This window comes from Leptinotarsa decemlineata, unplaced genomic scaffold (assembly GCF_025532065.1).
Source record: "Leptinotarsa decemlineata unplaced genomic scaffold, Ldec_3_MD MMD2_P_RNA_scaffold_14, whole genome shotgun sequence".
Lineage (NCBI taxonomy): Eukaryota > Metazoa > Arthropoda > Insecta > Coleoptera > Chrysomelidae > Leptinotarsa > Leptinotarsa decemlineata.
The window spans coordinates 587,736-614,736 of NW_027412528.1; the positions used below are offsets into that span (position 1 = coordinate 587,736).

The window sequence follows — 27,001 nt, forward strand, 5'->3', positions numbered from 1 at the left end:
CAGTTTTAACTGTTATTTGAAATTCTTGAACAATGTTTTTAAAATTAGTAATCGATGGTTACCTTTTGTTATTACAAAGTATAGAAAAACCAGTTTTTAGAACAAAAATAATTGGTTTGAATAAATTCAAACCAATTCTCAGAATAATTTTTCCACTCTGTGAAGTTTACTTGGATAATTAAAATCGCTTTAACGCATTTTAGGTTTGTCTTAAGAAAATGAGATAGCAACTCAATAAATTAGGAAAATACAGAAAATATGAGTTACCGATTTGATGTTTTTCACCTTCAAATAATAACCAATTGCTTGTGGTAGTTGGCATCGTCATGATGAAGAATGATGTTGAAGTGTTGTATACTATTTAGTGTTAACTATTCTTTGATTATGAAATGGTGGCGGTATTGTCAAGTCCGATTAGATGGCAACCATAAGGGATAATGGTTACCAAAAAAATTGACGTTGAAGTAATTTTCAAAGTACGAGTAGTTTTTCAAAGTGATTATTTATTTGTACTACTCATATTGAATTTTTCGGATTTTTTTTTGATGACGGGTTTTGATAAATTATTTGGAAATGAAAAAAAGCGGTATGAAAAAGTTTTCAATAAATAATATAATTATATACAATGAGAAAGAAATGATTATTCTTTTTTTTATTGCCGTCAATGAGCCACAGAAAGTTTTTTGAGATTGAGTTCGGTAGATTTTAGGTTTGGATCGATTTGTAGGGCCTTCTTATACATTTCCCGAGCAAGTTCTGCTTTACCCCAACGATGATACAAAACACCTGAAAAAGAAACAAAATACGAGTGTCATTAAAGCAGTCTAAATGACTGTCGATGAGAGATAATAATACTAGGGATATGAATATTTCAAATAAAATTCAAAACATTAACCTCTCCTTGTTATCCTTCACAAGAAAACAAAATTCTGGATTTGGCCAAGTAACATAGACAACTATAATGAAAATTAATTTAAGTTGCAACAAAATGAATAGAATTTCAGACCATCGGCAATTTTCCAAAAGAAGGTACCTAACTGTTTAGGCCTTTGTTTTGGTGGAAGACCAGCCATTATATGTGTTGGGCTTGGCTGGTCCACTAAAGACAAATGCTGGTTAGCACATTACAGTAGTATATATAACTAAACGTGCCCAGAGCCATCCCCCCTTCCTAAATGTTGAAAGATTCATATTCATATATAGGATAATAAAAAATGCGGTTTAATTCATGACAATGTGACCTACTTAATATGGAAACACCCTTATATAACATGTACAGACTCGTAAATTTAACATAACGGTAATGTAATCATGGTGCAGTGTATAGAATAGAATTTTATTCTTCATTGAAGTTAGTACATAAAAAAATGTTAATTTGTAGTTTAGTACAGAAACATACTCATTTTTCTTAAAATATTCACCACTAAGTATTCCTGGCTTTCTGTATTGATCAAAATAAAACTTGAATCAGGCAATAACATGGGAGTTGCAATTCTGAAATGGTTACAAGTAGCAAGAGAAAACGTATTGTGTGCCCAATTGATACGAAACCTTAGCTACTTCTTTCTTCTCTTCGAGAAACATTTGTTTCGAAAAAAATTGTTTAAAAATCTGTTTGAAATATGTTTTTCCGTTAATCAGCTGTCGCCCCCATACCAACGACAACTCTCAGAAGTTGAGAAACTTGTGCGAGCTAAGGACTAACGAGGTCTTACCTTTCAACGTGTGATTCCTAATTGCTTGAATTTTGGAAATCAACAGTTTTTATAGATATTACCAACTATGAATAAAATATCACCAACAGCATTTGGTAGGCCAATCTTCAGAAAGTAAACATTTTAACTGTACCAAGTTTAAATATTCTACTTTGAGGAAAATGCCGATTTACACTCTTAAAACATACGGCAAAAACTTAACATTCACCAACTCTTTTACCATTTAGAAATTACACAACATGCTACCAAATACGTAAGTATAAAATGCTATAAGTTCAGTGACATATTGGATATAGACAAAACTCTACAGCTGTAAAAGAACTTTATGCTTTGAGCAAAAACTAAAAACATTTTTAATAATTGTACTGTATGTATTTTATAAATGTAAAATTTCAGTATTCCAAACCACAACCTGATCTGATACAATTTTATAATGGTAATCATGTGAATTTCATGACGAATTCTATTCTATTCTTCTGTATTATGATCCTATGAACCAAAACTTTGATCTGACCTTTACTCTTGAAATTAGCCTATACTTCAATTAATGAAGTTTGATTATATACATTCAACAAATTGCATTAGAAATAATATCAATAGATTTTCTTATATTGAAATAAATGAAAACTTTACCTAAATTTGAGTAGTACAACCCATTTCCAGAATTCATATTTATAGCTTCCAAAAAATGAGCTTCTGCTTTCTCGAACTGTTTAATTTTCCCTAGAGAATTTGCAAAAGTAAAGTGCAAGGCAGCTGACTTGGGATTATGCATCAGGGCCGTTCTGCCTAATTCAAGAACTTCGTCGTATCTTTGAAGACTATCCAACAACACTAGTGTGTTACTCCAAGCTGCCACATGTGACGGGCGGTACAGAACGGTCATTTCCCATGCCTTCAATGCTTCCTCTGGTCTTTTCAAATCTAAATACTTTTTCAAAAAGATTATTAGATTTTGGATAAATACTTTTCATGAAGATTTTGTTCAACAGTTTTAACTCATTAATGTTTTATTTGAACGTGTTTTGTGGATGTCAGATAATTTCAGTTTTTAAATTTCCGTTACTCGCGCGCGACTCAGGCTCCGTACCGACTTACTTCAGGAAATTAACAAAAAAGTCGAACTGCGAAAATATCAACTGAGACTTCGGCGTGAGTATCTTTGTCACATTTTTGTCTCTAATTGTGAAGTGTGAGTCCTGCGCAAGTAATACAGCCAAACTATTCCCAATATTTTTGGCGCATAGTGATTCTTCTATAAATGTTATCACGATATTTTTGGATTTGTAGAATGACTTTCTCCTTTGAGGGAGTGCTATATCATTTGAATCAGATAATGAAAGAAGTCAAGAAAATATGTTCAATGATGGGGAAGAAGATTATGAGAAAGACATTTTTTGTCTGTCACTGAAAATGTTATCGTGAAAGTTTCCGCTAATTTTAACAAAGAAAGTCATATAATGATAAACAATGGACTGTATGAAAGCCTCTTTCTGGGTTTTCTGGCCGTGATCTGCAGTAAACGAATCGTCAGGCATAAAAACCTGCACACCACGGCCAGAAAACCCAGAAAATAGCTTTCATACAGTTATCAAGGCCGTAAAAGTTTACATTCTTCGAAACAATGGACTGTTTGGAATAGTATCTTTCTCACAGTTCATCGTGCCACACTTTGCAAATTCTAGACTTTCGAAAGCATCCAAAAATTTAGTGTCATGTACCAATCGCCACAACTTCAGATGGTTCTCATTTATTCTATGGCCGTTTTCCAAGGCATGATTTTTCTGGTCTCCGAAATCGGATGTTTGGTATATGTTCTTTGAAACGAGTTTCAATAGCTCGTCTAACCGATGTATTTTTTGTAACAGTCCTCACAGCTTATTTCATATATCCCCGACTTTCCATTTTCCAACATCCTATCTTTGGAGTTACCTAACATTTGTTGGAATGAACGAGAAGTTTGTAAGGCTACTTTAACGTTCAAATTCCTGAAAACCAGATCTAATTCGTTAGCATGTCTTGATTCAAACAGAAGGACAGTAATATTTTATCTTTGGAGTTACCACTTTTCCCACCATCATCTCACCACCCTCTGAAAGTTTAAATACAACAGACCACTTAGCTCGCCAATTATTCTTTACTGAGACTTCGAGATACAACTTCCGTTCTCGCAGTAAACGCACATACCACTTTCTGATATCTGCCGCAGTAGCAGATGAAACGTTAAGCACTTTAGGTTTCATTGGACCACGGCCTACTAAAACGGATTTTGTTCTCTTTAAGCCAGTACCTATGTTCATGAACACAACAAGAATATAGGAAGGTTAAAGTCCAGTAGGATCATGATTGAAATCTGACCAAACAATTAGAACATTATCTTGAACATTGTTTTCCAATTCAGACCCTATCATAGTCTCCAATATTTCAAAACCTTTCATCAAATATTTTTGTATTGAGCAGACAGAATCCAGCAGTTATGATTTCACCTTTGGAAATTAAATGACTGAAAATTCATTTTATATTGACATTGTTTTATATACAAGATATTCAACTCATGCACACACAGACGATTTTTCAAAAATTTCAAGAACAACTCAATTTTTGTTTCAAGGGAGCATAATTTTAATAAATTCGTATCGGAAAAGTCACCCCCATGTGAGCAGCAGCTATCCCCATATTTTTTTTCAATAGCATAGTGATTGCAGGATTTCATTTGAAAGCTTTCTCAATAACAAACAACAAGAATTAAAACTTGAAAATTGACAATTTCAAAAAATGTTTTACTGAGTTCTACCAGCCAATAACCTAAGATTACTTTCATTACTATAAAACAACTTTTACCACATGTGAATATGTGACAGTAGTAGGCTTTGTCTTGTTTGACACGAATAGCGTATAATAATAAACAATGCCAATATACTACTGACAGACACGCCATCAAAACAGCGCTCATTTCAGCTATAATATCCCAAGGACATTGATAACTAACGAAATAATTTTATCATAGTTTTCGAAAGCACGTTATTTGGTAACATCCCGACGCCGAAGGTGGAGGGATGTTACCTAAAATAACGTGCTTGAGGAAGTTGTGATAAAATTATGAGTTATTTATCAATGTTCGAGGGATATTCGGTGAGAAAATTTTTTGCAAGTCGAACAAAATTATTTATTGAACACACAGTAATTAAAAGAACAATTCGTATAATGATATTCCGTTGATCTTGGTGTATTTGCCTCGGTTACTGCATAGAAACACCAAAGCGAGGAAGTGACATTTTCGAAATAAATTGAATTACTGAAATGTCAAACAACTTTATTGTGTTGGTTGCTTAGCAATGTCATGACATAAGTGATAACTACCCGTGAAAACTATCCATGGGTAGTTATCAGTGTAATGATGGTTTCATTGGTTATTTCGACACACATGACTAGAAATAGACAAATTTGATAGGATAATTTTTTTGGCAAAAAATTTTCAGAGTAATTATTTTCGTATTAAATGTTTTAGGTACTCAAATTCTCATACAATAATCAGAGTAGATATAACATTTTTGCATAGAAATCAATTGATAAGCAAGTACTTGTTACCTTCGTATCTAAACTATTAGTCAAAAGTATTTACCAAGTTTCCCAAATTGTAATAACAGTCAGGGTATTTGTTTCGGTGATTAATAGCCATTTTGTAACAGTGTTCTGCCTCTTCTGGTTTATTTAAATTCGTCAGTACTATTCCAAGATTCATCCAGGCTGCAGCAAAGTTGGGCCTTTTGAAAAGTGATAAGGTCTTAAACTTGAAGAATATATTATATTGAACAAAAATAACTACTAGTGAAACAGCATGAATTTCATGAATAAATGAAATATCTGCTGCTTTCCTGATTAATATAATGTGGAGAAATCAGCACCAGAGTTAATGGGTTTTTATATCCAGAACTATTCCATTAAAAACACTAGAAAGCTTTAAAGCTACAAGGAGAGTATGTTATAGACTTGCATGAGGTGTTTCTCATAATATAATCAGCAGATGTAATTATTCTGATGTAATTATTCTAATGTGAATATTACTGAGTTTTTTCCCCACACCAAATCGTTATTTTTAACAACTCGACACGTGTTTCAATCACCAAGTGATCACATTCAAAGAGGAAGATTGAAACTAATGCGAGCTAATCCTATTTATGCTATATAGGTAGGTATCCCATACAGGTAAACCATCCAGGCGTACTACCTATACAGGTATACCAACCTAAATTAATTTTACAATTTTGCCTTATCTATTATTTTACAATATATGTTTATATAAAACAATTTTCAGCTATATAAACATAAATTTCATAATATTGCCTATCCAAATTTATTTTCGCAATGTGTCCTTATGTAGTAATCAGTAAACCCAACAACATTATTTTATTTTAACAAGCTATATAGTATGCTCTTTGGTATAGGTCCGTCATCGTTATTCATAATATTATTGTGTTTACTTATTTCTATACTCTCATGGGCATCTAGTTGCCTGTTGTTGTTAACTTGTCTAACTAATCTTAATGAACTATGGAATGGTTTTGTTGCAAAATATGATGGGCGACTGCTGATTTTTCAGGTCTTCCATATTTTAAGTGTGCTATGTGTTCCTTATATCTTACTTTAATTCTTTTTGTCTGTCCATAATATTTTGCATCGCAGTCCTTACATTTAATTTCGTAAATTCCAGACTTTTCCGAATTCTCGACTTTGTCTTTTGGACTTCCCAAAAGGCTCTGTGTGTATGACTTGTTTAAACAAAAATATGTTTTAAAATAAAATAATGTTGTTGGGTTTACTGATTACTACTAAGGACACATTGCGAAAATAAATTTGGATAGGCAATATTGTGAAATTAATCTTTGTATAGCTAAAAATTGTTTTATATAAACATATATTGTAAAATAATAGATAAGGCAAAATTGTAAAATTAATTTAGGTTGGTATAAATAGGATTAGCTCGCATTAGTTTCTAGTTTTAATCTTCCTTTTTGAAGATGGTCACTTGGTGATTGAAACACGTGTCGAAGTATTAAAAATAACGATTTGGTGTTGGGAAAAAACTCCAGTGATATTCATTACAACACCAAAGGTTCCAAACAGTGCATCATGAGTATTCTAATGTGATTTTAGTGCCAATCTGATATAAAATTTAATATTTTAGAAATGTGAGTTGACTAAAGCTTTTACAATCTTATTTCACTTCAAATTGTTTAGTCTTTGGTTTGAATTTTAATCTTCTAGTATTGATAATTTTTAGATTCATATATATATATATATATATATATATATATATATATATATATATATATATATATATATCCAACTATCAATAGAGCTTCCGTACATTTACAATTTTCTATCAATCGGGCGTCCGGTTTCAATGAGGCGTCCATATATGGACGCCGAATTGTTTCACCATGCCAGGCAGTTCAGAGGTTCCCTATCTTCCATCTGACAAAATTTCAGATGGGCGCCTATTTATCAATTTCATTGTCAAAATTATATGTATTGGCGTATATTCTAGTTGAGTCTTTTTTATTTTGGTGGCGCTCGGGAGGTACGCGTATACTTGTGCCGTATATTTTTCATACATGTGAGCGATTATGAGGCGTCCATATAACTGACAACAATGCAATAGTTTTTGCGAGAGGGAAGTCTCAATGATTTGTTAGAAATATCGTTGATTTGGTATGTTTGTAGGTCGGCGCCGGTTTCATACACAGGGTGACAATTTGAAAACTTACAAGGTCTATCTCTGAGCAACCAAATAAAATATAAGAAATCGCTGAAAACAACTTTCATAATACAAAGGGAGAAACAAATGATGTGATGACTAACTTGTTTTTTCTCTCACACCCTTGCCCCCAGCCACCACAACTTCATATTTTTGAAAGGCAACCACCTACTTGTGATACATCATCTGAAAGCTCTTAAGATATGCTCTTCAATGGTACTCTTCAAAGCTACATTCGATGCAGTAAGTTTTGGTTCATCAAATAAAAGAATTCATTCAGAATAAATTTTATTTTCTATTATTAATTTAGTAAATTTTCAAAAACATGATTTTTACCATCGTAGCATTAATATTAAGACTTGAATATTTTACGCCTCTTCTATTTTTTTTTATTCGTCTCGATAATAGATAGGGATAGATAGGGAAGGAGAGTGGCACCTTGTTTTAGAGGTCTTTCGAATACCTTTACTACTCTGTCAACAGAAAATTTTTGTGACGATTAGTTTTCGAGATAATTTGAAGTTTTAAAGGTATTTGCATTGAGTTCAACTCTTTTTAAAATAAATCAAATTGTTTTTAAGGTGCAAGTTACGTTCAGAACTCTCATAAAAAAAATAAATTTTTGCTTTTTATGACAACCTGCTAATACGTGTCCATTTGATGTCGAATTATTTGTTTATTACGAGGAGATTTCTCCGGGGGATGGGGTTGGTTACCACCATTACATTTTAGGTAAATTGAGTGGCACCTACTTATGAAGGTTGAATTGCCTCTTCAAGAAGTTGTTAATAAGAATCACCGGTTGAATTTCCATCAATGAAAAATGAACCTATAATATGATTGCCTAATATTCCGGCCCAGATATTCAACTTTTGGGGATGTTGGGTATGTATTTCTGCGTATTGTCTTGGGTTTTCATCCGACCAATAACGGCAATTGTAACGGTTCACGCAACCATTTGAATAAAATGAGCTTTCGTCCGAATAACAGATGTTATAAAGCAGTTCGGGATTTTGCATTAATATTTCACTCATGCCCTCACAAAACTCCTGTCTTCGGTCAAAATCATCCTCATTGAGTTCACGAACAAGTTTAATTTTGTAAGGATGGTATTTGTGGTTTTTAAGGATTCTCCATGCGATCATATGGCTTATTCCTGCCATTGCGGATAAACCTCTGGTACTTAACCTGGGATTGGCGATGACTTGACCAAACACTACAATCGCATTATCGTCATTCACTACCCTTCTCTGAACATCACTTTTTTCATTTAAAACCGAACCTGTCTCCCTGAATTTTGTGACCAAATCCAGAACGTGATTTCTGCTTAGGTGTTTACCAGGTTTTTGCTCGTTAAATAAAATTGATGTTTTATTAGCATTTTGGTCGTTGCCAAAAAATGAAGCAATAACTGAAACCCTTTCGGCAGTAGTGAAAGAAATGTTTAAACAAATAACAATACACGACCCGTTTCAACAAAACAATCGAACGTTGTTATTTAACAAAAAATTGATAAGAAGAACTGCTTAAAACTTTTTTTATTTAGGCATACAAGTTACCGAGTGGTCTGTCTAATGTATTATCAACATGGCAATTTTAACTTCAAATTATCTCGAAAACTAATCGTTACAAAAATTTTCTTTTAACAGAGTTGTGAAGGTATTCGAAAGACCTTTAAAACAAGGTGCCACTCGACCTACTTTCCCCATCTAAATAAAGGTCGTCGGACGCACCTCTCTGAGGGGGTGCGTACTACAAAAAATCTGATTAGTCTGAAAGGTGTCCCCCTTCAATTAGAAATCGACGTGTCCGAGCTTTTTTGAAAATCTTACTTTTTATATTCAAAAACGGCTCTGTTAGGTTTTCGTTGTTACACACTGTATATAGAAGAAAATGTAAATGGCGAAATGTATGATCACATGCTAGAAAGATCTATCGAACCTCGGATAGTTCATGAATTAGAGAATCACAGAGACATACACGGCAATTTATCTTTGAAAGAAAATGTATTACATTTTCAACAGAATGGGGAACCTTATTATTTTGTAGTTCCAGTTATTCAATGGTTAGATAATAATTATGCTGATCAATGTATTGGAAGAAGAGATTCTACTGAATGGCCTCTCACATCCCTGGACCTATCTCCTCTAGATTTTTTCCTCTGGGCCACTTACTTAAAATAGGTTGTTTTAAAGACGACGCAATCTGATTCAATAAAGCCACTGAAGGAAAGAATAATCCAAGAATGCTGAGCTATTTTCAGAGAAACATTTGCCAATGTTTCGGAATGACTTTCGGAAATGAAAATTGCGAAAGTTATAAGCAATTTAGTGAAAAATAAAAAATGGGTCCAGTTTTTTGGAAATATCTCAAAAACTAATTGGAATTTTCAAAATCGAAAAAAAAAATTCGAAAAGAGGAAGAAATTTCCTATCGAAAAGTCCTGACTACCGGAACTGTAGGACCAATATTTATAATTTTCCCGGAGCTCTGAAATAGAGCTCTAAATCGGGTGTTTAGCCGCGTGTAGGCCGTGCGTGTTTAGGTTAATTTTACAAAAAAAAATTTATAGCATATAAAATATATAAATTGAGGAATGAAAAAATTCAGTCATATACTCAAAAGATAAACTAACAGTAATCTGTCGGTAAAAAATTTTTAATGCAATTATTAGATTTATTATGCTATTGTTAATTAACAATTTTTTATCACTCGATTATCATTATTGCAAGTGTGATATTTTTCAAACTAAAAGTGTGGAATTTTTTTCCTTCCATAGAGTTATGATTATAACGGTTAGGAATTGATTTATTTCCAAAATATTGAAAAATTATTATTTTTCAGTTATTTATTAACCATTTACTGCATTTTTGAATTAAAAAGTTTATTAAATAATCGAAGAACAATTTTTTTTTGATTATTATTATTAGTATATTTTTTTTTCAAATCAGAAGCTACATAAAAATATTTTTTTCATCACCTATTGTTTAAAAATTTGTTATAAACAAATGCGTTTATAACATATTTGAATTTATTTTGGATCCTAATCTTTAATAAAAATTATGATTAAAAAAAATAGCGTTTCTTGAAAAATTGTGTGCAATGCAAAAAACCGCATTTGTTAATTTACAATTTTTTTACCACTAATTGTCAATATTTCAAAAAAAAATTTGTAAAAAATTAGAATAATTCGAATGAATAATTTTATAAAAAAAATCAAACTTCAGCTGAATATATTCTTTTATTAATGGAGAAAAAATGAGTCTAGCGATTTTTCATTGTATCTCCATTAGTTTAATGAATATAATAATTCAAATGATGAAAAAATAGATTGATTATAGAGCGCCAAAATTTATAAAATTCGATAAAAATTAAAAAAAAATTAAAAAAAATACAGGGTTGTTTTTCATTCATTAATTGCAACAAGAACAAAAATGAAATGAAAAAATTCATTTGTTTATTACAAATTGTTTATTTATAAAACAATGAAAAATTTTAAAAATTTTAATTTTTTTTGTTCCAAATAATTGAAAACATTTAAAAACATTTAAAAAAAAATTGTCAACTAGTGGTGAAAATAAAAATATTAACAATAGCGTAATAAATCGAATAATTGCAATAAACATTTTCACCGACAGATTATTGTTAATTTAGCATTTGAGTATCTGCCTGAATTCTTTCATTCCTTGATTTATAAATTTTATATGCCAAATTTTTTTTTTGTAAAAACGGCCCAAACAGGCACGGTTCACGGCGGCCAAACATCCGATTACGATCTCATTTTCAGGGCTTCGGGAAAATTATAAATATTGGTCATACAGTTCCGGGAGTTAAGACTTTATTATAGAAAATTTCTTCCTATTTTCGAATTTGAAAATCTCAATTAGTTTTGAAATAACTAAACCCGTTTTTTATTTTTCACTAAATTGTTTATAACTTTTGCTATTTTCATTTCCGAAAGTTGTCCGTTCCCAAAAACTTTCTAGACGCTATTCCGAATCGAATGACACCTCAACCATAATTTTCGGAGACTGCTGAAGAAGAAAAAAGCACTTCTTGATCAGACTAGTCAAGTTCGAACATAGCTGAACAATCTTACAACAGCTACAGATCGGGGATGAGAAAAAATTGAGACTCTCTTTTTGTCCATGAAAACACCAGAATCATTGGCAGGTTTAGAATTACTGAAACTAGTTCATTGTAGTTGCATAGTAGGTATCTAACTGCAGTAAAACTTAAAGCAGTAGAAAAACAGTGATGAGTGCATCCGATGTTGTTGGGATGATGACAATTTCAACTTCGAGTACGGCATGATTGTTGATCAACAAAATACTAACCATCCAGTATATCGAAAACTGATTCAGGCATTCTACGTATCAAACTCAGATACTAACTCTGACGGTTAAGAATGCGTTAATAATAAATTGTTTTGGTAATAAATGATAAAATTAATTATGAAAAATGTTTCTGTCAATTTGTAGAGAAATGTCAATTATGATTTTCAAAATAGAAAACATTCTCCGAATAATCATTTGAACATTCGAGATATATAAAAAAACGTTCATAAACAATTAAAAATCGTATTTTTTTCTGAATATCATATTATGAAGATAAAAATTTTTTGAATTCCCATACGGTCATACACAATTTATAAACAAATTGCGCTAAAACAGTTTGTTCAACTTACCGAATGTCTTTATTTGATACAGAAACAGGATATAATGATAAATATATAGAAAAATTAAAACAATATGTTATGTTACTAAAAAAAATCATAATGAACAAAATATAATGTTTTTGAACTTTTATAATGTGATCTTGTGGAGCACATTGATAAAAAGAGATTCACGTTCATTACAAGACCAAACACGACTATGATACGATATTTCATCATGGAATCCTAGTGCCTATCTTCCGGCTCCATCATCAGATCAGCTCCAGAGTACCTACCATATTGTCATCAAAATCACATAAAACTGCCAATTTTCATAACGCTACGATCTTTAAAAGATGGTTAAATTAGTTTTCTTAGATTTGACTACATAGTTACATACATACATACAGGTCGACCTAATAAAAGCGTATTAAAAACGAAAAACTCTAGAAAAAATTAAAAAATATTTAGGTCAGTCCTTAAAGAAATATTGAAAAATGCATGACTCGAAAAATCGTATACCATACACGGAAATGAATCTTGACAGGTCTTGATGCCTTCTAGATGGCTATCCTGTGTAGTGTGTATCAGCCAAATGGAATAAATATGACACTGAGTAAATATGACTGTGCTCAACAAAACACTCAGGCACGTCCAATTTTCAACAACCAAATTTTTCAATGCTCAATAACTCAGTTAACGGGAACAACAACTCGACCACGAACTCGGGCTTTGCAACCGTTACCACATCGCCTCTGATAATGTATACCGCAGTAGTAGACGAAACGTCAGGCATAAAAACCTGCAAACCACGCAAACGCTGAAAACAGATTTTACACTGTCATCTACGGCCGTGAATATTTACATTCTTTGGTAATTCATATTATTTATCCTATCGTCTGTCATTTTGGCGTCTTCAACTAGTTTGAATACTTTGAATTCTTGCTGTTTTCTAATGGAAATATACAATGAACTTTTTGTAATTAAAGTTGAACTTTCAATAATCACACCATGCATGTGTCGGTTTCACTTCTCCTATCATTATATTCGGCTCGCTTAAATATCATACAGTGTTAAAATGGAAATATGCCAACCAAGACAAAAATTATCGAATGATATTGAAAATTTCGTTATGGAATAAACTTTTCATGATCAGTCAATATCACTTGGTACCTATGTAAAAATGAAATACATACCGGCTACCTGAAATCCATACGCAATTTGTCGTTGGCACAACGCTTGTTGAAAAACAGATGTGAAGAAATTAAAACCCACTTGCTGCCTACATTTAATGCGGTAAATATTGGCAACGTTGTAAGGATTCCCAATAATCTATTTCATGTATGAAAATATACTTATTGGACTCCCTATTATCAATCAGATGTCTGATGATGGTGTATACTGAGGAGTTCTTATGAATGTTTGACGGACGGACGCTCTACTATCGAATCAATAGTGAACTTAATTTTTTTATGGTGGTAAAAATGTCATGCCAGCCTACAGAAATCAGTTTTCTAGTACTTACCATGAAATATATTCGGTAAATTCTTCAAATTATGATGGACGCCCTATCAGCGCATTCAATGTATGGATGCCATATTGATATCGGGATGTATATATATATATATATATATATATATATATATATATATATATATATATATATATATATCTCTGGAGAAAATTTTTATTTCAGATGATTGCTCACGTTTAATGTTTGGACAAAAATTTCATGCCACGCGCGGATTCATTTCCGTTTTTTTCTGTTTTATTTATTTTCTGATTGATAGAATTGAGATATGTAAATGTAATAGTACGAATAAAGAAAAACATTAGTGTTACTTTTACATTTTCAGTATTTTCTATAATTTTCAAATTGTATATGAATATTTATTAAATTTGATGCTTGTACTATTATAAAAGAGGTGATCCCATGCAATAAATAAATAAATATTCCACAGAGTAAGAAAATTAATATGTAATTCACCTTATAGTTATGGCTTTCCTCAGTAATAGTTCTGCGTCTTTGAATTGTTTGTTTTCTCTTAGTAGATTAGCCAAGTTATTCATTGCTTGTTCATAGTTGGGATACAGTTCAATAGCTTTCTCATACTCGTAAATAGCCAAAATTTTATTGTTATTGTCAGCTGCTATTTTTGCTACGTTGTAATGAACCTTTGCATTCAACGGACACACTTCCAGAGCAGACGTAAAGAGTTTTTCTTCTGTGAGCCAATTCATGTTCCTTAAAATCGTTTGAAAAGTAAATATTATGAGTAAGATGTGTAGCAAAATCAGGTACATCTGAAATACAAATCTTTTGAAATATCATAAGATGCACACCCACTTAACAATTTGCTACCTTCTTATTATCATCCTTTCTCTGTAATTTTTTCAATCCTATAACGACTAGAAGGCAAAATCCTGCACTAGGCAATAACAGTGTTCTTTCTGCTATAACGAAACCCACAGGAAAAAACAAATTTGCTGCAGGTAAAAATGGTAGAACAATAAGACAAACACCCATTATTCGTGCATCTCTGAAAACATAACAGAACATGAATATCACAGGAGTTTTATCCCAACACCAAACCGTTATTTGACACCTCCACACGTGTTTTGATCACCAAGTGATCATCTTGAAGATAATCTTCCTCTTCAAGATGATCACTTGGTAATCGAAACACGTGTCGGGGTGTTAAAATAACGGTTTGGTGGTGGGATAAAACTCCAGTAATATTCTTTACTACACCAAAGATTCCAAACAGTGCATCACAAGTATAATAGAACATAATGATCATGAAATTCCAGTTGTTGAACACCTAAGACCTAAGGTATCTTCTACTTGTATATATCTAATTTTTACTTGAATATAAAACTCATCATGGGCAGTCTTTTCCATTCAGTTGAAAATTAATGAATTGTAATTTCTATTGAAAACACTTTCCAAACACCAGCGCGTTTCGCCAACTAAGTTAGCGTCCTCAGGAGATCATTATGACTCAAGTCAGGACGCTAACTTAGTTGGCAAAACGCGCGTCGAGAAACCATATTTTTATTCTGATGTTGAAAAAGATTAATTTTACGCACATGATTTGAAGCTTTAATATCTTCTAATTATTGTATGAAAATAAAGGAAAACTAGTTGTATCAATCAAAATATTTATATATATATATATATATATATATATATATATATATATATATATATATCTATATATATATATATATATATAGAATAGTAGTTTTTCGGGGATTCGGTCTGATTAGAATAAATATTTACTCTTTTTAGCTGCCCGAGCTTTCGCTAATGTTCATTAGCTTTATCGAGGGCTGTAATCTAACAAGGACATAATAAATATAAATATATATATATATATATATATATATATATATATATATATATATATATATATATATAACATAATAACGGATAAAACAGAATACCTGTGCTATGTGAGAATACTCAATTTGGAAATTTCAATTTTGAAAGAAGTCTTCAACATCAAAATGACAACATTTTGACATTGAATAATGTGAAATACTTTTTCAAATTTTTTATTATCGTTTATTATGGTGATTTATACTGTGTTAATATTACAGGATGTATTCGGATTTATATTTTTTGTTAGTAAAAATGAATAAATTTTGCTGAGGTTGTCGATGTCTGTCTTTTTGTTGATATTGTTTTCTTTAATAAACGATAATAAAAAATTTGAAAAAGTATTTCACATTATTCAATGTCAAAAAGTTGTCATTTTGATGTTGAAGACTTCTTTCAAAATTGAAATTTCCAAATTTAATATTCTCACATAGCACGGGTATTCTGTTTTATCCGTTATTATGTTTTTTATATATATATATATATATATATATATATATATATATATATATATATATATATATATATATATATATATTTATTATGTCCTTTTTATATTACAGCCCTCGATAAAGATAGCTGTTATATGTCAAGCTTTCGGTATATTTCACACCTTCGTCAGGACAACTACAATAATAAGATTATATATGTTGTAAACAATATATAAATATGGAGAACCTACTAACGTCAGAATAAAATAAAAAATGGTTCAAAAACAGATAGAACAAACATGAAATGATGACAGTTGATCAAAATTTGACTGACAATGTCAAGTGGGAAAATTCTGAATAATACTAGAATTACTAGATTGTACTAGATACAAAATTTAATCAAATGTCATCATTTCATGTTTTTTCTATCTGTTTATGAACCATTTTTTATTTTATTATCACGTTAGTAAGTTCTTCATATTTATATATTTTTTACAAGATATATAATCTTATTATTGTAGTTGTCCTGACGAAGGTGTGAAATATACTGAAAGCTTGACATATAAAAAACAGCTTTCTTTGTAACAGCCCAGCTATTGACTGCAACCTCACAAATTGAACTGATTTATAGTTTATCCAGTCACTAATTCTTCTGCTGTATAAATATATGTATAGAAAAAGAAAAATGGATTAACGGCGTCTCTCAGTCAAAAATCAAAATCAAAACTCTACTTTATTTTGCCAAGCTTTCGGTTCTAATGGGAAGCTTCTTCAGGGCAGTAAAAATGAGTCTAAAACAATGAATTAAACATATAAATTATTGACAAGAAGTGAAACATGTATAAGTGATAACTAGTTGATTTATAATTGAAAAGTAGGTATGTACAAAATGACTGTGAAGTAGAAAAATTAAAGTACTATGAACAAGCTTATGATGAATCTGAAAAACTTCTAAATCATTCGTTAATTCTTGTTTTGCTTATTCAATCGTCTAGAAAAAATTTACCTAATAATAATAAAAAACTTTGAATTCACTAACAGATCTTGAATATTTGATTGTCTGATACTATTTATCGAATATGCAAGGTTCATAGAATTGAAATATTTTCGCCAAATGGTGAATACATTCCTTTCCCCACATTTCAAAGAAATACTTACAAAATTTCATTTTGATAATTTTTCCTCAGCAACGTAAACACTGCATACAGTCCTACAAACCACATTATCATTACAATAATCGCTCGGATATCACACATTGTTTCTATTAGTGGTATACATCCCATTGACCAATCAAAACACAACCATTGTGGCCAAACTAATAACAAAAAATTTAACAAATATATGTAATTATGAGTAAAAACCTGTAAAATATAAAATAATAAATTCATTATTGAAATATATTTTTCATAACTTACACGAGTAAAAATACTTTGAGCATAAGCCGCTGGATTATCGATGCTTGTAAATATTGGACCTTCAAAATTCATGACTTTGAAACGGTAGAACATGATTACCAATCCAAGAACAAGCAACTTCAAGGCTCGTAATATTAAAGGAAAATTAAATAGCTGATACCACATAATGGATCTCCTTTTTTCACGATAAATATCATATATTATCAAAATACCCTAAAAATTAAAAATGTACAAGAAGGTTATGAAATACAGCACATCAATAGTGTATTGTCTAAACACTAAAAAACACAAGTTATGGAAAAAATAAAGAAATTATGACTGAGTTATTATGACTCATTATGACTGAGTTATTATGACTCATAATAATTTTCTCGCTAAGTTAGTTGGCGAAACGCGCGTCCAGAGACTGTATTTTTGTTCTGGTGTTGGGAAAGTGTTTTCAATAGAGAATTATTCAATTTCATTTTTTGTTTGCAGTTTTCTGCAAATGATTTGAAATAATTTTAAAAAATAATAATAAACTATTAACTTTTGTCTTTAAAATATTTTTTAATGTCACTCACCAAAACTGAGATGGCAGTTTCTTTACATAGAACAGCACAAAATGTAAGAAGTCCGGTAATAATATACCAAAGTATGACTGCCTCTCCTCTTGAAGTGCGAATCTTCTGGTATAGTAAAATGACCATAAAAAAAAGTACTGAACTCAATATATCAGCCCTTCCTACTAGTCCAGCAACAGCTTCAGTGTGTATTGGATGAACAGTGAATAGTAAACTGGAGTAGTATGCAATGTCGTGTATATTTGTTGCATATTTAGATTTTTTGAGAAACAGTTCAAAAACTGGTACTGTTAGTAGACATAATAATCCATAAAGAATCACATTTGTGGCATGAAATTGGAAAGCATCCAATTTATTATTAGAATACAATACATTTAATCTGAAAAAAGTTTTTTATTGAACCTACTTTTTGTTTATATAAGATTTACCTGTAAGACAATATAGTTAGGGGTCTGTAAGATTTGTGACTGCTATTGAGAGTGATATCTGTACCCCAAAAATCATTCCTGAATATGTTTTGAATAGGGGTATTCGGCAGCACATCTTTGTTTTTCACAATAGCCTCATTATCATCAAAAACAAAAGATCCCATCAAAGTGTTACAATAACAGATGAAGGCTGCTACAGAAATTGTTATCAATTTTGTAGATTTTTCCTATAATTAAACAAATAAATATTATTAACTTTTCATGAAATCAATCTATGACATTTTATGAGTAGAACATACTCAGCCAACATGGAATCAAACAATTAGAAACATAACATTAGATATGAGCTCATCAGTAGCAATGGTATTGCCTCTCCTAGACTGCTGACTTTCAAAACTTTTTATGGACATCTAATTCAGTTTCATCAATAAGATATCTCCACTAATCATCTTTGTAATATGCTTAGGTTAATGAACGCAAGGAAAAAAATTCTTGTTAACTAATTTTTATTCATAATTCATAAAGTGAAAGATTTGAATTGAAATTGATAAGCTGAAATTATTGACTAATATACGGATAAAAAGTTACATGAGTAATATAGTCATATTTATATTCAACCATAAAAATTGAAAAAACTGAATTTTTTAATAAACGAATGATATAAATGAAATAAATAATTGGGTAAGAGTTTGAATTTGAGGCTGAATTTGTTTTTTAATTAAAAGAGAATGAATAAGTTCGAAGTTTTTTCATCGTATATCAATTAGTTTATAAGTTATAATAAGTTTAAACATAAAAACCAGAGATGAGAATGATGGAATAAAAAACAGAACTTTTAAAATTCGATATAAAATATAAATAAGTTTTTTTCTCAAGAAATTATAAATGGTTGTTTTTGTTACATTGTGTAGAGTGAGAAAAAAATATATAAAAAAATTTCATTTTTCATAACAAATTGTTTAACCAAAGAAAATTTAAATGAGAACATCAAAGAACAAAATATATTTTGATAAAAAAAAATGGTTCCTCAATATTAATTACAAGTGGTAGAAAAAAATTGTTAATTAAAAAATCCGTCTATAACAATAATTTTTTTTTATTGAGAATATTTTTTTATTTTAAGTTATCTTATAAACAACGCATTTGTTTATAACAACTTTTTAAACAATAGCAGAAAAAATATTCAAAAATCATTTTCATGTAGCTTCTGATCATAAAAAACGGATGGATAGTAATATTATAAAAAATATTTTAATTTTTAACGTAAATTGTTGATTACAAAAAGGTAGGTAAATAAATTGGACTACACAATAGCGATCGAAAAACCACGATCGCTAGAAGTTGCGCGTTCGATGCGACGACGACGATGCGAGCCCTACGTCAAACTACATATTTGTTCCTGATGTCGGTACAAATATGTCATTCCTTATCGACACAGGAGCTGACTTATGTGATTTTCTGCGAATACTTCTTCATGAACCACAAGTAAAGTTTCAGTGTGAATTCTCCACAAATAACAGAACACCAATGACGCTGTGACTATGGCCTTGGACTTCGGAGGGACTTGTTGACTCAAGGACAAATTTTACAACTCAAGAGAATGTAGCATTTTATAGATAATAGAAAGATGGACACATGGGAAAAGTATAACAAGAGTAAGAAAGTTCTTTAGAACGAGTTCTACGTGTTCTACGAGTTTCGTTCGGAGGTTTAATTTCGACTTTCGGTGGGTTAAACAAAACTTTAAATATTGAAATTGATATCATTAGAAAGGTAACATTCCCAGATTTATTATGATGTTATAATATGCAGAAATTATAAAGTAACATTTGCATAACAAGCAGTTGGAAATACTCATTTAACCTCTTTTGGATAAAAAGTGTATGCATAAAAAAAATAACAAAAACTACAGCAGTTAAAGTGTTTACCAGTGCCGTGCTTCATCAACAAGTTAGGTTATTAAATATAAACAGTAAAATGGATGAATCGATTTGTACCAAATGTAAAAAAAATATTACCGATGAAGAGGAATATATAATGTGTGATTGTTGCAACGACATGATTCATGAAAGTTGTACTAAGCTTTCAACAACTCAAATAAGAGCAGTAACCCTAAAAAAGGAACGACTTGTGATGTATTTTTGTCCTGAATGTAAAACCAACTTCAAACAAATACCAATGCTAATGAAAAATATGAATGAGATTATTGCAGTTAATAAGTCTCTTCAAGAAGAAAATAACTTGCTCAGAAAAAAAATAGAGGAGTTTACAACACAAGTTCAAGCATCAGGAGTAAGCAACACTGAAGAAATAATTGCGGAATTGGCTGAAAGACAGAAACGTGCTTCTAATATAATAATATACAATGTCAATGAATCAAGAGCCAATACAAATAGTGAGAGGTCTTCACAAGATAAAGCAGCTGTTGAAAATATTCTACAAGTGTTTGAAGTGAAAAAAGAAGAAATAAAATGTTTCCGTCTAGGAAAAGTAATAATGAATAAAAATAGACCAATTAAAATTATTTTAAGATCTCCAGATGAAGCAATAAAAATTTTAAAAAATAAATCACTTGTCAGTATACCCAGTATCAGAATTTCAGCAGATCAGACCTTTGCACAAAGGGAGTATTTTCGTAAAATCAAATCAGAACTGGAAGAAATTATGGCAAATGGTGATAACTCCAAAACCATCAAATATATTAACAATAAACCAACAATCGTTAATAAGGATAAATTTGAAAGAAGAAAAAACATTTAAAGTACCCTGATATACAACTCAACAGTGATATTATATATATGAATGCTCAAAGTCTTTTAAAGCATAAGGATGAAATTGAAGAGAGCATTCTATGCTACAATCCTAAAGTAATTTTACTATCAGAAACCAGGACAACTGCAGACATTGAGGACGCTGAATTACGAATAGAAAATTATTCTACCATTCGTTGTAATTCATCAAACCGCCATACTGGAGGCGTAGTGATTTATATTCAAAAAGAGTTTGAATTTTCAGTTTATAAAACGTTTGTTCTAGAAGGTAATTATTGGTGTAAGGTGGTTAAAATTAATTTAGGATCTAGTATTTGGTTGGTTGGAAATATGTACCACTCTCCTTCAAGTTCTGATGCTAAATTTTTGGAAGATTTTGATGATTTATGTGATATTTTGGTGACATCTAATAAGAAATTTATTTTAGTAGGTGATTTCAACTTAAATTATCTTGATAATACTTTTTGTCAGAAAAATTAAAAAACTACTTGAAATATATGGATTAAAGCAAACTATCACTGATCCCACCCGTATTACAATACAATCCAAAACTCTAATAGACTATGTAATATCAAATGAAAATAATTATGTGTCAAATGTACATTTATATCCGAGTATAACAGATCATTTACTGATATCAGTAAATTTTTCGTCAGTTAAAACAAATAGCAATTATATAACAAAACAATACAGAAATTTTAGTGACCGTAATCTTGATCTTATTAAAAATAGTCTTATATCATGTAATTGGTCATTGGATTCTATTGATATTGAGGTGATATACCATGAAATAATGGAAAAATGTTCTCTCATAGTCGAAAATGTTGCTCCTCTTCGAATTTGTCAGTATAAGACACATCTCCCATGGTTTAGTTATGAAGTTCTAATTAAAATCAAAGAGAGAGACAATACATATATTTCCTTTGTAAAAGCTAACGAAATTGAAAAAGATTATTTATGGGAAAAATTCAAAAAGCTTAGAAATGAAGTAGTTAATCTATTAAAAAAAAAATAAACAGAACTACTACCATGAGAAAGTAGATAATTATAAAAATAACCCAAAAATGATGTGGAAAACACTGAAACAGTTGGTCAATAACAAAGAACAAGAAATGCCCAGACATATAAAATTTGAAAAAAATGGTTATCACATAATAATAAAAAATGAAACTGAAATTGCCCAAGAGTTCAATGAATATTTTGTTAATAGTGTTAATCTAATAACGGATAGCATTGAAACCCAAGAGTTATGGTCAAACCTAGATCACAACCTATACAGACCATTTAAGAAATTTAGAGCAATCACTTTAAAGGAGTTGAGAGAAATTATTAATTCTTTGGATAATAAACACAGTATTCATGAAATACTAAGTTGTAAAATACTTAAACAAATATTTGAAACGGCTGGTCATGCTATACTTAATTTTATTAATACTTCTTTACGAACGGGAAAAATTCCACAGGGACTTAAAACCAGTACTATTATTCCAATCCAAAAAATCAGTAATACTATAAAAGCTGATGAATTCAGACCTATTAATACACTACCAGCCTTAGAAAAAATTTTAGAAATTACTGTTTATAACCAATTGTTGGAATTCATCAATGACAATCAAATCTTATTCGAAAGACAGTCAGGGTTTCGAAAAAACCATTCCTGTGAGTCAGCACTCCAGTTGTCATTAAGTAAATTTAATAATGAACTAGAGCACAACAAATATGTTGTTTCTGTGTTTCTCGATTTGAAAAGGGCTTTTGAGACAATTGATAGAAATATTCTTCTTGCTAAGCTCAAGAGATATGGTGTAGGCGGTCAGACCTTCAATTGGTTTTATGATTATTTGTCTAATAGAAAGCAGAGGGTAAGAATTAACAATACATTTTCAAATGAAATCACAAATGACAAGGGTGTTCCTCAAGGTAGTGTTTTAGGTCCACTGCTTTTCATAATATATCTTAATGATATTAATTTATTTGTGGACTGTGAATTCATAAATCTGTTTGCAGATGATACATTATTAGCATGTAGTGATACAGACTTGGATAGAGCTATTCACAAAATGAATTCCATCCTAGTCAGTGTTAAAAGATATCTCGATATCAATAAATTGAAATTAAATGTAACTAAAACCAAAGCCATGATAATTACTAATAAATTTAAATACAACAAAATTGGGATAAATAATTTAGACATAAATATTGATAACAAGAAAATTGAGATCGTCACAAATATAAAATACTTAGGAGTCCAACTCGACAATACACTTTCTTTTGATAGCCATTTCGACTATGTTCATAAAAAAATTTCAAAAAAATTATACTTTTTTTCAAGAATTGCTAGTAATTTATCAACAGCCACTAAAATAACAGTTTATAAAGCAATTATTCTGCCTCATTTTGACTATTGTGCATCAGTCATATACTCTATGAACTTAAATAAAATTAATCAACTGCAGAAATTGCAAAATAGAGGCATGAGAATTATTCTGAGATGTAATAGATACACACCAATAAATTCAATGTTATCCACCCTTCAGTGGCTGCCCGTATTACAAAGGTTACTGTACTTCGCAATGATATTTATTTATAAGATAATAAATAATTTGTCTCCTTCTTATTTCATGAATATGGTCAACTACAATTATGAAATCCATGAACACTATACTCGCAATAACTGCACTCTACATATTGTCAAAACAAATTTCAAAAGTAGTATGAATTCAGTATTTTTTAAAGGCTTCATTAAATTTAATGACCTACCAACTGACGTAAAAGACTGTTTATCAATAAATGTCTTCAAAAGACATTTGTTAAAATATATAAAAGAAACATAACTTACATTTGGATAAAGTTGTAAATCTATGTTTCATATGTTAGTTTTGATTGTGAAATATTTGAATTGTTTCGGTATAAATCTTCTAATGTTACCTATATAACTAGCATTACTAAGTAGAAATAATGAATATTATTTGTAAAATAATAGCACGGAGCGATAGAACTATTTTTTGTTACTTGTAATAGTTTTAAAATTACTGAATAGCATATATTAGTTACTTTTTCTGTTCTATCTTTTCCTATTTTTTTTTATTGTATATTAGGGAAACCTATTTCTGAAATAAAGAAAAGATTATTAAACACAGAAATCCAGTCAACTGCAATGAGAACGTTTAAATGTGATAAAGTAGATATTGAGAGAGACGGGTACAAGATCGTGACTGGAAGCCAAGACATTAGAAAACACCGTAAATCACTTAGTTCTGGGTTACCAATCAGTTAATTTCATCTGTGATAGAAACGCTGTATTAAAAAACATTATTAGGAAGAAAATACTAGCAGCTGACAAAAAATTCAAGAAGAATTAGGGTCCAGGACCTAACAACACACCGCCGGATATTATAGAGCAGTTACTTATAATAAATTCAAATATGGTCTGGTAATATTGTACAGAATGTCTTCCTTAACTAATGTCAAGGACTTCTACTTCTTAAGTAGACTTCTTCACAGAAAACAATTATTGAACACTAACGTGGCTTTTCATCTGGTAGATCGACTTATTGACTTATCAAAATCTTGTTTACGATATTGAGAGAAAATATAAAATCAACTCTGCTTATATGGTCTTCTCTAAAGATTTTAACAGCGTTAACCATGATCTTCTCATGGAATTATTTAATGAATATAATTCAGTTTGTTAAAAATTCTCGTTCCATATCAACACAATGTTCTATATCATCTGGAGTTCTTCCAGGATCTTATATAGGACCAATACTTTGTTAAGAGTGTGAACATCATTTGATGTTTAAATTTTACTGTACAGAACTGCAGAACTGTACAGTTAGACTTAACCGTTTAATCTTTTTGATGTGATATAAATGAATGTTATAACTTTCAAGAATTGTGAACCCTACTGAATATTCTTATTAAATCAAAACCAATCTGATAAAGTTTAGGCGATGTTATGGTGTTGAATCATAACTGTTTTGTTTTTGGACTCTGGTTTCATCAATTGATTGATTGATTGATGTTGACCAATAGCGTTCGGGACTTGGGAGTATTGTTTGATACTAAGGTAAACTTTACATGTCATGATCACATTGTATCCAAGTATTTCAAATTACAGGGATTTTTTTAATGATCCACAGACAAGTTATTTATAAATATTTTTGAAATATTGTACATTCAATCTTAAAATGTAATTGCAGAATATGGAGTTCCTACATCATACAGATATTTCTAGGACTGAGAAAATACAAAACAAATTTCTGTGGTTATGTGCATTTAAGCTTTAACATCAGAGGATCGATTGTGTACCCAGATATACTTTTGAACTTTTCCACTTTGGAGCACTGTATTTAGGTTAAGTATTTAGGTACAAAACTATAGTAGTTAGGTATAGGTAGTGTAATATGAGCGGCAGTTAAGTAATGGTCAGAAAAACAAAGAAAAGAGTTGCATTTGAGCATCTTCTAAGAATACATTTCATATTTGTATGTTAAAAGGTAAGACTTCGTTAATCCTTAGCTCAACTTCTAGAGTGTCTTTCTTGAGGGGGCGACATCTAGTTGATGGAAAAACACATTTTTTAAATAGATTTTGTTATTCATTTGTTTCGAATAATAGAATTAATATCTCCATAGCATTCAACCCCTATGATTATTTCATTTTCACAGTACAAAAAAACTTGTTACGTACTTTTATAATTAGAATTGCTTTTTATTAGACTAAAAAATATGCGGTCAAAAATGCCCTACTAATTGCTTCAAATGGCAAATGACATAAGAGATTCGATTTCTTTTTTTCTCCTTCTGATATTCAATAGATTGACGAAGATAATATGATCATAGGCAGTTTGATCAAGATTAATAAAGGAGAGTAGAATGTTGGGAAACTTCATAAGGGGACATGTTACGATAAATTTAAGCAGACAAGATCAATCTACTCTCTCCCACCAATATTTGACTAAAGTTTTGCTCTATCTATACCAGATCAAAGGATCTCAATCATTTTAATAATTCTATTAAAGTTCTCAAGATATCTTGGATAGTCAACGTTTCGGAAAATAATCCTAATAAAGAAATATAGCTGTTTGCAATTGAGGCGTTATCCACAAGTGATTTTTTTTGGTTTTGATGACGGTAATGGAAAATGATCCTTTTCCAAAATGTCAACCATCTGAAAATATAGAAATTTAATTTTTTTCATTGATTATTCAATTTGTAGGCAAAATTTATGAATACGGCAAGTTACTGACTAATTGGACTTTTCAGTAGCTTATATTACACAATGACTTTCCAATTGGAACTTTTCAGTTTGACCTTTGACACTTCAGCAGATTCTCTATTGATTCAGCTTCATTTATTTTTTTAGATTGTGGACTCGAAAAACAGTAAAAACAGACTCCTTCACAAAAAGTATCTTTCAGAAAATTATTGACAATAATTTATTAGATAGGTTAAATCTTTCAAGTACACATGGAAATCTAAACCCAACGAGAAAAGTTATACAAATAAGTAACCTAAAATATCCATGGTGCAGATTTTTTTCGAAAAACTGGAAACCAAATAATTACAAATTTTAAATAAGAGTTAACTACAATTTATTCTCATACAGGGTCGCTACCTGAATATTAATTTAATAGCAAAAATACATTAAACTGGGATATGTTAAATAATTGAAAGAAAATATAATATACATAGGAAATATATTTTCTTTGCCCCAATGTTCTTACCATTGCTTCCTAAATTAAATTCTAGTTTTTACTTCCACCATTACTCATTGATCATCATTGAGCGGTATTTAAATTTTCAAAATTGAAGACATGAGAATTTAAATATAACCTATCAACAGACAAAATAAATCGATTACAGACAATGTTGCCATCCTA

General features: G+C 30.4%; 1 protein-coding gene across 1 annotated transcript; it reads right to left on the minus strand.

The window, feature by feature from the left end:
• Nucleotides 1-589: 589 nt before the first annotated feature.
• On the minus strand, nucleotides 590-27,001 carry Tmtc4 (Transmembrane O-mannosyltransferase targeting cadherins 4). The gene is made up of 10 exons (XM_074176315.1): nucleotides 26,846-27,001; nucleotides 18,347-18,573; nucleotides 17,919-18,297; nucleotides 17,356-17,568; nucleotides 17,099-17,301; nucleotides 14,490-14,667; nucleotides 14,115-14,431; nucleotides 5,338-5,479; nucleotides 2,349-2,646; nucleotides 590-786 (listed from the first exon to the last, which is right to left on the minus strand). Exons 1-10 carry the CDS (start codon nucleotides 26,846-26,848, stop codon nucleotides 662-664), a joined length of 2,085 nt encoding a protein of 694 aa, XP_074032416.1. The 5' UTR covers nucleotides 26,849-27,001; the 3' UTR covers nucleotides 590-661.